Source organism: Bos indicus, chromosome 24 (assembly GCF_029378745.1).
Source record: "Bos indicus isolate NIAB-ARS_2022 breed Sahiwal x Tharparkar chromosome 24, NIAB-ARS_B.indTharparkar_mat_pri_1.0, whole genome shotgun sequence".
Taxonomy (NCBI): Eukaryota; Metazoa; Chordata; class Mammalia; order Artiodactyla; family Bovidae; genus Bos; species Bos indicus.
Window position 1 is genome coordinate 57,954,695 of NC_091783.1, and position 12,971 is coordinate 57,967,665.

The following is a 12,971-nucleotide window of genomic DNA, read 5'->3' on the forward strand; positions in this document are numbered from 1 at the left end:
CACTATGCTAGGAATAGGAAACGAAGGCAAAATGAAAGTACAGTTTTTAACGCTTTTCCCCCAAACAGGCCTTTTAGAATCAAAGGGAAAAGCAGGCCAGTTTTCTTCTCCCACCCAGGGAGGAGGGAGAGGGAGGGTCATCAGGCTGGGAGCAGCACGGGAATGGGGAGGGGAAGGCTGAGGGTGGGCCGGGGTTGCTGGGCGGACTGGACCTGGGCAGGGGTGTACCACGGGGCGCCCCCGGAGGCTGAGCCCACAGCACTGCACTTGCGACCCTTTCAAGAGTTACAGTAGCTGTTCACTGGTCGTGAGGAGCGACAGTTCCACGACAGCTACCTGCTCAGACCCCTGGAGTGTCCGGGAGAGGATGTCCAGACGCCCATCTATGCCTGAGACTGGCTGGGCCCCTCCCCAAGTGCCGCGTGTGGACACACCCCAGCCCTTTCAGTGGCTACTGTGACAGTAACCTTCTCAGACAGAATGGTGACCCCTGGAGCTGCAGTGGGTGCACAGAAGGCGAAGCCTGGGCTCTGGAGAGTGGCGGAAGCCCCCCACCCAAATCCCAGCCTAGACTAAGTATGAGGGGAGTCTGGTGGTCAGAACCAGCATCCTGGTCTTTACGAAACCAGGGGAAGGATGACTCACAACTTGGGGAGAAAGCAGAGTGACCTGCGAACCGCCCGCTCATGTGCTGTGCCTTCAGGACTATTTACTGTGTATCTAGAAATGGGGTAAACACATGCGTGTATTTGCACAAACTGTGGCCATTCTTTTGCACTGTGACGGGATACAGATAGAAAAATAAAAATGGAACAGACTAAAGTTATTTGCTGAAGCATCTTGTAAGCACCCTGAGAAGTTAATGCTGACAAGCAGAGTGGCCCAGCCAGGAGGTGTTTCTGTCTCAGGAAACGTGCCGGAAGCACCGAGGCCTGAGACCCTAGGCCAGCTTGGGGCGGTGATAGCGGGGCCCCAGCACCGAGGCCTGAGACCCGGAGGCCATTGGGGTCGGTGATAGGGGGACCCCGGCACTGCGGCCTGAGACCCTAGGCCAGCTTGGGGCAGTGATAGGCGGACCCCGGCACTGTGGCCTGAGGCCCTAGGCCAGCTTGGGTTGGTGATAGGGGGACCCCGGCACTGCAGCCTGAGACCCTAGGCCAGCTTGGGGCAGTGATAGGCGGACCCCGGCACTGTGGCCTGAGGCCCTAGGCCAGCTTGGGGCGGTGATAAGGGGACCCTGGCAGAGCGGAGGGAAGGGCAGCCAAGCTGTGCCGGGGGCCCCTTCTGCTTTCCGTTGGCTTCGGTATTCCTCCTGGAGGTCGCTGGGGCTCAGCTCAGTGAGGGCATTAGGGCTTTCTTGGGGTACACAGGGGTACAGAGAGCAGGGTGGTCGTTACTAAGGGAAGAAGGGGGGGAGGGTGAAGTGGGCAGAGAGGCCCAAGTGTGTGGTTGGAAACTGGACCTGATGGTGAGCACACTGCCGTGCACACAGAAGGCAGACTCGTGGTGGACACAGGGAACCTAGAGAAGGCCTGATGGTGAGTGCCGGAGCCAGCCGGCAAAGTCGATCAGGTCCCGAGAACGTGCACGGCGGGGCTAAGAAAGAAACTAAAGCAAGAGACTACAAAGATGGGGTCGAGAGGTTCAGACACGTCACCACGAAGGGACGCAGTCTGACACCAACTTTATTCAACATCTCATATTTATACAGAAAAGCGTGTGAGAGACAAAACAGTTGACATTTTTTCTTGGTTAGCCTATACATCTTACAAACAGTCACAAGAAATCTTGAGAGCATGGGAATGGCTCCCTGTTATTATTTCTTACACCAGATAACATTTCTCTGTGCGTGAGAAGTTTGCACAGAACTCCAGGTGCCTGCAGTAAATAAGCGCCTAATCTCTGGGGTGGCGGGACAGAGAGCTATGTTTGCAAGCAAACCCTCAAGGACTGAGGCAGCTCCCAGAGCTGTGTCCTTCGGACAAAGGACCCCGTTCTCACAGGCAGCTTCCCGCAGGTGAGCACGCTGCTGTGCACACAGAAGGCAGACTCGTGGTGGACACGGGGAACCTGGAGAAGGGGATGGCAGTCCACCCCAGGATTCTCGCCCAGGAGATTCCATGGACAGAGGAGCCTGAGTAGCCTTGTGGCTACAGTCCATGGGGTCGTGTGAGTCAGACACGACTGAGTGACCAACACGTGAAACTTATGTTATAGATCAATGTCACCACAATTTTAAAAAGATTTCTGGCTCAGGTGCCGAGTCATAAACAGCCCTGGTAACTCACCGAACATCTCTTCCCCATTCAGTTTCCTTGTTGAGAAAAGAGGGATCCGGACGCCAGACGACTCTCCTCCTAGATTGTCATCAGGCATTAATGATGTCACCCACCCTTCGAAGACATCAACCGCACTACGCAGAGGGTGACATCATTCTGCCCCATTGCCAGACTCCCTTCCAGCTTCCTACGAAGAGAGAGGACATGAGTGATCCTCTCTGACAACCTATCTGCATTGTATCTTGAGACGCAGCATCCTCGCCGGGAGATTGACTTCCTGGGTGCGAAACGAAAGATGAAGAAAGTGTTTTGTGACATAAGAACCTGTGGGTCTCCCGACCTCAGGTCACGTGGGCAGAGGCTCGGCGCCCCCGCGATCAGGGCTGGACCCGGAAGGAGCACAGCTCCTCACTTTTAGAAACTGGTGCTTACGTTTCTCGGCACCGCTTGCAATTTGGTAGAACTGGAAGTTGCAGGAGCAGCTGCCTTCCTTTTCCAAAACTCTCCACCTGGAGTGCCCCCTTGATCTGGCCAAGTGCCCAAGGGTAGGCACTCCGAGAGGCTCTTGAGTGCTTGAGTGTGTTGTACGGGCCTCGTGTGCCCCATATCTCAGGCACAGGGGATGGTTCTCCTGCGAAGCTTTGTCCGTAGCTCTGTGCAGCTTTGTGGTATTGCAGCTTATACAAGGCATATTTTTCATCTTTGTCCCCATTCCTGGCACAGAGCTTCTAAAACCCTTTTTAGCATTTTCCTAAGCATTGAGAGCTATAAAGGTGTCTTCTGTTATGTTAGTGAAGTGACTTTGGAAAGTTCTTAGGTAACCTAAGGATGGGGTTGGAGAAGGCAATGGCACCCCATTCCAGTACTCTTGCCTGGAAAATCCCGTGGACAGAGGAGCCTGGTGGGCTGCAGTCCATGGGGTTGCGAAGAGTCAGACATGACTGAGCAACTTCTCTTTCCACTTTCATGCATTAGAGAAGGAAATGGCAACCCACTCCGGTGTTCTTGCCTGGAGAATCCCAGGGATGGCAGAGCCTGGTGGGCTGCCGTCTATGGGGTCACACAGAGTCGGACACGACTGAAGCGACTTAGCAGCAGCAGCAGCAGCAGCAGGATACTTAAAATTGGACTTGATGGAAGAGAATTTTGCTTGATTGGGGTTTTGGGGACCCCATGTGCTGCATAAAGGGACTGTCTGGCGGAATGGAACTCTAGAGGGGACACAGTGAGCACAGATGGCAGGAAACAGAAGCCCTCAGCTCAGCTCAATGCATCCTCGGGGGTAGAGGTGGGTTTTCTTGTTTATCGCAAGTGCATCCGTGGGAAGGAGCATGGAGGAAGATGACTCATGGGCACAGGACCACATCTAATTCACACCCTCGGGTTGCTGCAGCGAGGGCACTTTTCTTTCCCTGTTTATGACTTTTTGGAAAGTGAGGGGATGGAAGCAGTGAGGGGCTTGATTTACTGGCTCCTGGTAACGCAGATCTGGAAACAACAGCAGAGGCTGCACTGATCTTCATGACTGCATCCCGAGACTCTCTGAGGAAGACGTGGATACAGACACAGTGAGCGCACAGCACGGCCTCCGGGAAGCCGCAGCAGTGCCGAGTGAATTGGCTATCGAGGGTGAGCTTTCCCGTGGTCTGTCGATTCTGAGAAACTCGCTGAGCTCCCCGCAAACAGCAGCTGCTGCTAATGAACTGCAGTTGCCAGGATCTTCCCACCTCAGCCGGTCGCTGTCCTTCCGGTGGAGGAGGCCTGTGTGCTGGGTTGACCCCTGCCCTGCAGAACCCTGGGAAGAGCTGCTTTGAGTTGGAAGTTTCCAGGTGCTGAAATGGGACTGCCTGTTGGGCTTCTGCCTTGCCCTCACATCTCCTTTCCATCTCTGGGCCCCTCCAGGCTGCCCATGGCTTGCTTCTGAGCCCCTTAGGATGCCGTGTCTTTCTGGTTTCCGGGTCCCCTCCCGGCTGCTTGTTGGCCCAGAGATGCTTCATGTGGCAGGGTGCCCACCCCTCTGCTCCTCCAGCCTGCCTCCTTCCTGGGCAAGCACGACCTTCTCCATATTCTAGCCGCTCAAGATGTATCTGTGCTAAGCCTCCAGCAACACGTAGAGCCACAAAAACAAGCCAATCTCTGACCAGTCAGCAAAGGGCCTCCGCTCCATCATGCCCTCCGAGACCACGGCTTTTCTCTACCTATTCAGTGGAAGCCCCCTGCGTTTCCAGGCAGATTTGCTTGCTGTCATCCAAGGATGCTCTTCTGCTTGCTTCCGAACCCTGGCTCTTGAGATTCTCTCCACGGGACTGCCTTCCTTTCTCCTCTGTTCACCTGTCACTTCCTTTTATGCTCTGTTCAAAATTCACTTCCTCCAGAAAAAAAGGAAGATGAAAGGGAACTGGTGGTTGGAAGGGCTTTGATCAAAGCTGGGCTTATCCAAAAAAACAGCAGGAAGATAATGCAGCTGGGTTGTCAGCAATTTCTGGACCAATTTTTTTAGGCAGCAAAGGCTCCTTGATGCTTGGAATTGAGAATTTTTAAGAGACATGCAGAAAATTATTAAGACTTTGATTGCTCAATCCCCTCAGTAGTAGGGCTGTGTAGCCCACGATCAATAAAAGACCATGGTGAAATGACTTGAAAAGTGAACTCTAAAGAAAATACACATGACATGATTTCTTCTCATTTTTCTTTTTCTCAATAAGAAAAAAATAGAATTTTTATTACAGTTGTAAGTCATTCTAGGTGCTGTTTGATTGTATTGTTTTCCCCTAGTAAAGAGTACAATGATTCATGAAACTCATTCCTCTATTACGACTAAGATACAGATATTTATCAATAACTTCAAGCTGAAAAGTATGTCGAAGCTTGGAAGTTGCAGTGATGCTTTATATGTACTGACTGCCAGCCTGTGTCAGTTATCTTTCTATGTAAGTTGATTCTCACGTCCTTGCAAGTTAGACGTCATTTTTATTTTGTCACCAAGAGGGCCCTGCTGTGCCCTCTGCCTCTCGTCTGTGGAAAGACCTTAGCCTCTGAGGCCCTCCCTGAGTTCCAAAGAGCAAATTTAATCAGAAAAGTGAGGAAACCCAGGAATAAAAGAAAAGAGGGAAGCAGGACAAACTAAGAGCTTAGCCATAAAGCAAAGTCAAGGACCTTCAGTTCCTCTTCAAGGGCTATAGATGATATTCTGAACCATATCCTCGGGTTGTTTAGCAGAGTCGGAAATCCCCACCAGGTGGAAGAAATCAGCTGTGTGCTGACCCTAAGCGTGCAGATCCTGGAGGGGTTGGAGCCAGAAAGCTGATGTTGACACTCGATCACCTCACCAGCCAATCAGCAAACCATTCCTGGGCTGCTTGTCCCTCCCTCGCCCTGAAATCCGTCAGGGGTTCAGGCCTTTCCAGCACGAGCTGCCTGTGCTCGTTGCTTGGCCTTGCAAGGCAAGCTGCACTTTCCTCCACCACAACCCAGTGTCAGGAGACTGGCTTTATTGCAGGAGGGCGAGGGGACCCAAGTTTGCTTCAGTAACAACTTATCTGTGAGGGAGTCTGGTTCAGAGAGGTTAAGTCATTCTTTAAAGCTCACACAGCTGGTAAGTGTTAGAAGCCAAACTGGAACCCCCAGTCTCTGGAGGGGCAGAGACTGGATGCCTCATTGCTCACCACGCTGCCTTCCTTCTTTAGAAGGTTTTCAGACCTAACAGTCTCATGCCAAGGTGTCAAGGGAAGTTAGATCTGTCTTGTCACATTGACATGCGTAAAAATGCCTACGGGGACTTCCCTGGTGGCCCAGTGCTTAAGAATCCACCTTGCAGTGCAGGGGACGCAGGTTTGATCCCACCATGCCTCAGAGCAATTAAGCCCACACAGCGACTCCTGAGCCCAGCGCAGCCAGATAAATAAATTTTGTTAATGCCTTATTTCTCCATCAGAGGAGAACATCAGATGGTGGGTCAGAGGTGTTTGTTCTGTGAACAAATCTTTATGTGACAGGGTCTTCTCTGCGCCAGGAATCTGGCATAGGTCTTGGGATGCAGCCGTGAATAAACCAGAAAAGAAAAATCCTTCCCTCAGGGAACTTACAGTCTGATGCAAAGGGGAATAGACAATTGTAAAACAAGTAAAATCTATATTACGTCACCTGGTGTAAAAGTTAGAGATATAAAGCTCAGAGGGGAGTAAGGGGAAGCAGGAAGGGGGCTTGCAAGTTAGACTCTTTGGTCCGGAAGGACTCCCTGAGAAGATGACTTTCAGCAAAAACTTGAAAGAGGTGGCAGATTTCTGGAGAGCAGCATTTCAGACGGAGAAATAGGAAGTGCAAAGGCCCCGGGGCAGGAGTGTTCAGAGAACGACCCGCGTGAACAAGTACGAGACGAGGTAAGGGACGCTGGGGGACAGGGTGGGGTCTCGTTGGCCTTTGCAGTGGATTTGGCCTTTACTCTGCGGGAGCAGAGATGCTGTAAGAGCGTTGGACATTTCTAAGACAAGCAGCATCTTACTCCCATTTTTGGTTTTGACAGATCACTCTGGCTGCTCTGCTGAAGTAGGCTGAAGTGGGAACAAGGCCAGAATTCAGGAGACGAGGTAGGAAGCTTCTGCCGAAAGTCAGGTGGGTGGTGGCGGTGCCTTGGCCCCAGGAGGGAGGGACAGAGGTGATCGTGGGTGTGCACAAAGGAAAGGAACAGGACTGGATGGTGCCCTGGACGTGGTTCCTGGTGGCAAGAGAAGAGACAAGAATAACGGCTGGGTTTGGGGCTTGACGAGCTGGAGGGATGGAGCTGCCATTTTTTGAGATGAGGAAGACGGTGGAGAAACAGATCTGGGGAAAGTCACGAGCTTAGTGTTGTGTAGACCAGGTTTGAGGCTCCAGCCGGAAATTCAGATGGAGATGCTGACGAGGCTGTGACATAGGAGGGTCTGGAGCTCAGAGATATACTAACCTGGGAGTCTGAGGATAAACATGCTTGGGTATGACAAGCCTCACGTTCACAGCCCATCCGCTGCAGAACAAAAGGGCAGCATTCCCGTTTCTCGTGCGTGAAGAATGAGGACATGCTCTGGGTTGAACTGTCCCTGCAAAGACTCACATGGCTAAGTCCTAAGCCCCAGGGACCTCGGCATGTGACTTGATTTGGAGACAGGGTCCATGCAGAGGTAGTCACGCTAAAATGAGGATTTGATTAGGAAGCGCCCTGAGCCAGTGGCCTGGGTGTCCTTGTAATAAAAAGGGGAAACGCGGACCCAGACGCCCACCTGGGGAGAAGACCACACTCCTGGGCCACAGGTCGAGGAACTCCCAGAACTGAGGAGGGGCCTGAGTAGGGCCTCCTCCAGGACCGTGGCAGGGAGCAGGGCCCTGCCAAGACGACCTCGAGCCGGGGTCTTCAGCCTCCAGGACCGTGAGCCCGGCGGCTTCTGTGGTCTCAGCCACCCCGTTTGTGGTGCCTTGTTACAGCAGCCCCGGGAAATGACTACAGAGGAAGGATCGTGGACAAGTTACCTCTGGGAAGCAGCCAAACCTTACCATCCATGTAGAGGTGAGTGAAGAAAGAGAAGGGATGGGCTGGGGAAGCAGACAGAGTGGAGTCGTCCCATCAGAACTGCTTCTGGTGCTAAAACAGAAGTCTGTGCCCCTGAAATCGATGCTGACCAACTTGCTCTTTGCGATCATATCTGATCAAGACTGTGTGGTTTTCAAGACATGGAAGCAACCTAAATGTCCATCAAGGGAGGAATGGGTAAAGGAGATGTAGTATGTGTATACACGGGAATAATTACTCAGCCATGAAAAAGAATGAAATTAACATTTCCAGCAATGTGGATGAACCTAGAGATTATCGTACTAAGTCAAAGAAAGACATATTGTATGACATCCCTTATATGTGGAATCTAAAAGAAATGTTACAAATGAACTTACAAATCAGAAACGGACTCACAGATTTGGAGAACAAACTTATACAGGGTGTGGGGAGGGATGAGGGAGAAGGATAGTTGGGGAGTTGGGGTGGACATGTAATCACTGTTACATGTAAAATGGATAGCCAACAAGGATCTCCTGTATAGCACATGGAACTTTGCTCCATGTTGGTGGTGGGCTGGATGGGAGGGGACTTTGGGGGAGAATGGATCCATGTATATGCATGGCTGAGTCCCTTTGCTGTTCACCTGAAACCGTCACACCTCAATACAAAATAGAAGGTTTTTTTTAATATGTGGTTTTTGAAAAAAAGTCTGAAATGATTTCTACCTGGGTCCATGTGGGCCTCTTATAAATAATGGATTTTTAAAAATTCTTGATCTAGTGGTACAATTTGCTGTTCAGTCGCTCTGTCATGTCTGACTCTTTGCAGGTACCATTGTACTTTAAGTATTTGTTCATTGCATCTGTCAGGGTGAAGTCTGCTCACGTGACCACACAGATGAACCTGGGGTCCATCTTGCCTTTCAGCTTTTACAGGAGGGTTGAGAAGAAGCTGGTTTTCAGAGGATTTAGGAGCTGCCACCGCAGGGAGCTGGAAGGCAGAGAGGTTTTTGTGTCTCTGGCTTTTCAGAGCTCTAAGCCAAAGTGGCATCTGCAGATCTAACTGGAGGAGAAGCACCCATCTGTTCCCTTTTGCACACGCTGGGCTGGCAGAGCAGAGTGTAGACAAAGGAAGCCAGCCAGGATGGGGCCAGGCCAGCGCCTCCCGTCTGCAAACACTTGGACACTTGCCCACACACACAGAACAGGATGCATATTTAGAAGCGAGAACACTTTATAAAATAATTGTTACTTCTTTGGGTATTCTTCTTATTAACAATCTATTAAAACCCTTTGCTATTAAGAGGCTCATCAGAAGCACAGTTGGGGAGGCGCTGCTACAAGACGCTGTGAGATATCCACACGGGCTGGGCAGCCCTGCGTCCCAAACCATACGTCGCCAGGACAGGATGCCAGCGGCAGCAAGTCCTCATCTGTCCGCCATCCTCATGAAACCAGCCGTTGAAAGCACAAGCATGTTTGAATGAGGTGCTCATTTACTGTCATCTGTCCACCCATCACGGAGCTCCACTGCCGAGCCCTTTAGGAAAAGGAGATGCTTCCACGTGTATGACCACCCTGCGGGCCTCAGGCACAAAATCCCCAGCTGGACCCACCAGGCTGTCCCAGCTGGGTCCTGGGTTGAGCGTTCGTTGGGTTTATAGACCTAACAGCTCACACTTCCGGAGACAAATGGGAAAAAACAGAACTGGATGTGATGCAGAATAAGCTAGAATAATGGCAACGGGCAGGGGTATTTCGGAGACCTTGGACCAACCAAGAGCTCATGGCACACACACCCTGTTATTTGACTGTGCGAGAAAAACGGCCTTTCATCACAGAACAGAAGGTTAGGGTCTGGGTGGCTGGACAGATGGCCACACAGCCCCACAAAGGCCATCCCCGGGTGCACTGGCTGGGACAAACCCCACTGCGGGCACCCCTTCTGTCCCTGGTCCTCCAAATGTTTATAGACAGACGAAATCAGATTCCAACAAACAATAAAGGCACTTTGAAAAATAATCTGAGCATCCATAAAAGGAGACAGGGACAGCTCCATCCAAGCCTCCCTGTGGGCTGCCTGCAAAATGCCAAATCTGGGAGGAAATCCTTTCCCTTCAACTGTCTCCAAGTCCAAATTCAAAGCCAGCTGGAGGGTTACTGGATGACCTCGGCTTTTCAGTTTGCACCTTTCCAGAGTTTTCTTGAACAGTTGTGTTGATATATTTTTTTTTAATATTTATTTTGTGGCTGTTTCAAGTCTCAGCTGCAAAATGTGAGATCTCCCCTTGTGGTGCACAGACTCTCTAGCTGTGGTGCAGGGCTTAGCTGCTCTGAGGCATGTGGGATCTTAGTTCCCCGGCCAGGGATCAAACCCACATCCTTGGCATGGCAGGGCAGATTCTTAACCACTAGACCATCAGGGAAGTCCCAGTACTGATCTTTTTATAGTTACAAATTACCAAAGAGAGGGTCCTTAGGTCACACACTGACGTACATGCACTAACTTCAATCAAAATGTGCCCTGTGCCCTGTTACCATGGAACATTCTAGAACTTCAATGCCAAATACATCCGCAGGATCTCCGTGGGGAGAGCAGGCTGCAGGCAGCCTCGTAGAAAAATGAGTGTTTTGTAGTCTGTAGCTGGGGGAATCACGTCAGAAGAAGAGCTGGAGATAGCAGATTTTCTGAAAAGAGGAGCTGTGGCTAGCTGCAGTGTTTGCTCCTTCAAATCCCTTTTCAAAACAATCCAAGGAGCTGGGGGCCTCCTCCAGCGAACCGGCCTGGGGAACTGTAGGTCTCATTGCTCCCCTCACCATTTCAGGATCCTCCTCCCTGTGATCTAGAACCTCCGCCCACCCGCCACAAGCGTGGTCCCCGCCAGCACGCGGATTCCCAGGGAAGGTGATGGAAATGCAGCCCCCAGCATCAGAGCCTGCGTTTCCACCAGACCCCAGGGCGTGTCCGCTTTCAGTTTGAGGAGCCTCCTCCTCAGAGGAGGCCTAACCATCCTGCCAGATACAGTCAGGGAGTGGCTGAATCATCTTACACAACAGCCAGATATCTGAAAAGGATAACATTGTGTAGGGCTCCTCCTATGTGACCTTCCGGAAAAAGCAAAAGTACGGAGATAGTAAAACCACCAGCGGGTCCCAGGAGCCGGGGCTCAAGGGAAGGAGGCAGGAACGGGCGGAGCGCAGAGGATATCGGGGCAGTGAAATGACCCTGGGTGTCATCACGTGCGTGCCAAAACCCAGAGAGTGTGAGCACCAAGCGTGGATGGAAGTGTAAAGTGTGCACTTGAATGAGTTGTCATGAATCATCATCAGTTCCTCAGTTATAACAAAGGTATCACACTCATGTAAGAAGCTAATAATAGTGGGAAATATGGAATGGGGGAAGGGGCCATACCGGACGTGTCCATACTTCCCACTCATTTTCATACACTTAAAACGGCTCTAAAAATAGTCTGTAATTAGTAACAACGTGCTGCTGGGGCCTGAGGCGTTCTCACTCCAGGCTGAGAGAGCTGTCTTCAGAGCATCTCCTCTTGCCCAATGGGGTCAGCGGGAGCCATTCCGCTCCAAGTTGGGCAGGACCCAGACTGGCAGCAAGGAGCCCACTTGCCACCCCGCCCCCACGCCGAGAACGAGCCGGAGGTGCTAGAACCCTGTGAGCTTGTGTACCCCAGCCAGGATTTGTACGCATTTTCTAGAAAAATCCCACATAGGGCAGGCAGCCCTTGGATTTAGAGAGCAAGGTAGAAAGCGCATTAACCTGGAAGCAGTGCTTATAAGAACAGGGAGAAAACACAGATGAAAATAGTTTGTGCTCCAGTAGACATATTAGGAAAGTACTAAATTACTAATCCTGGGGAAAGGCGAAATACAGCACAAATTCTGAAGAACAAGTGTCTGGGTGAATACATGCATCTTACACTTTGTATCTAAAGATGAGTTTAATTAAACAGAACGTTATAACGGGATGTGTGAGTGCCGATGGGAAATGGCCTGACGTTTCGAAAGCCCCCTCCAGCTACAACAGCATCGTCTCCATCAGCGCGACAGCTCGACCCAGTGACGGAGTTCACGTTTCCTGTCGATGTAGCAGTTGGATGCATCTGGAATCCTCGAGGTTAGAAGGCGGTTGGCGAGGGACAGGGCTGTGGGCAGAGTCTGCAGGGGAACGAGTCTGCCACACGGCAATCACGGCGACACACAGACAGACACATAACGTGAGGGCGTGCAAAGGCCACAAACAGGACCTCTTTGCGACTGACAGTGGGTCCAGTCTCCTGTAAGTCTGGTCGCCAAGCCGGCTCTGAAACCATCTCAGGGAAGACAGCAGGTGACGGTTTTGGAAGCAGCTCGGAGAACAGGCGGTAGGAAAAAGACGGTCGCGTCACGCTGCAGGCTGTGCGTTCCCTCCAGAGTGTTTTCAGATTTCTCCCCACGAGGCTGTGTGCTGCCAGCCAGTGACCATTAGTTAATGGGAGACGTTAGCTTTTCTTTTCTGCCAGGCTCCCGGAGGCCGCCTTCTTCACGGCTGTGGTGCCGGGCTGAATCTTGCTCCGCCCGATGCTTGGCTTCTTCTGCTTCTGGCTGTTGTCCTGAAGCGACTTCAACCCCAGCATTTTACAGTACTTATTACACTGGTGAAGGGCTTTAAACTGATCGATGAAGGTCATGGAACAGTTGCCTTTAAATCCTTTGTACCTGTGAGTTTGGGTGGAAGGAAACAATTCTTTAAAAAAAAAAATCAGGACCCTTCACCAGTATTAAAAGAAACATTTCAACGGGGAAACTCATGGTGTGCAGAAAATATATTTTATTTCTGTGTGCATGTGTACTGAGTCACTTCAGTCGTGTCCGACTCCTTGCGACCCCGTGGACTGCAGCCCGCCACTCCTCTGGCCGTGGAATTCTGCGGGCAAGCAGACTGGAGTGGGTTGCTATGCCCTCCCTCCCGGGGATCCTCCCAGTCCAGGGATCGAACCTGCGGCTCTTAAGTCTCCTGCACTGGCAGACAGGTTCTTTACCACTAGCGCCACCTGGGAAGCCCATATTTATTCCCACCCTGGGCCAGAATGGCCAACGGCTGACATGACTATTAATAGAAAAAACAAAACCTGTGCAGTGAAGTAAAGACCGCAAGCCGTTGGCATGGGC

General features: G+C 51.4%; 1 protein-coding gene across 1 annotated transcript in view; it reads right to left on the minus strand.

Moving 5' to 3' along the window:
• Window positions 1-1,630: 1,630 nt before the first annotated feature.
• ALPK2 (alpha kinase 2) overlaps window positions 1,631-12,971 on the minus strand; it is a 143,142-nt gene continuing 131,801 nt past the window's right edge. Inside the window, exon 13 of the mRNA XM_070779115.1 lies at window positions 1,631-12,518. Within this exon, the coding sequence (XP_070635216.1) occupies window positions 12,302-12,518 (217 nt within the window). The 3' untranslated portion in view covers window positions 1,631-12,301. The remainder of the gene's footprint in view (window positions 12,519-12,971) is intronic.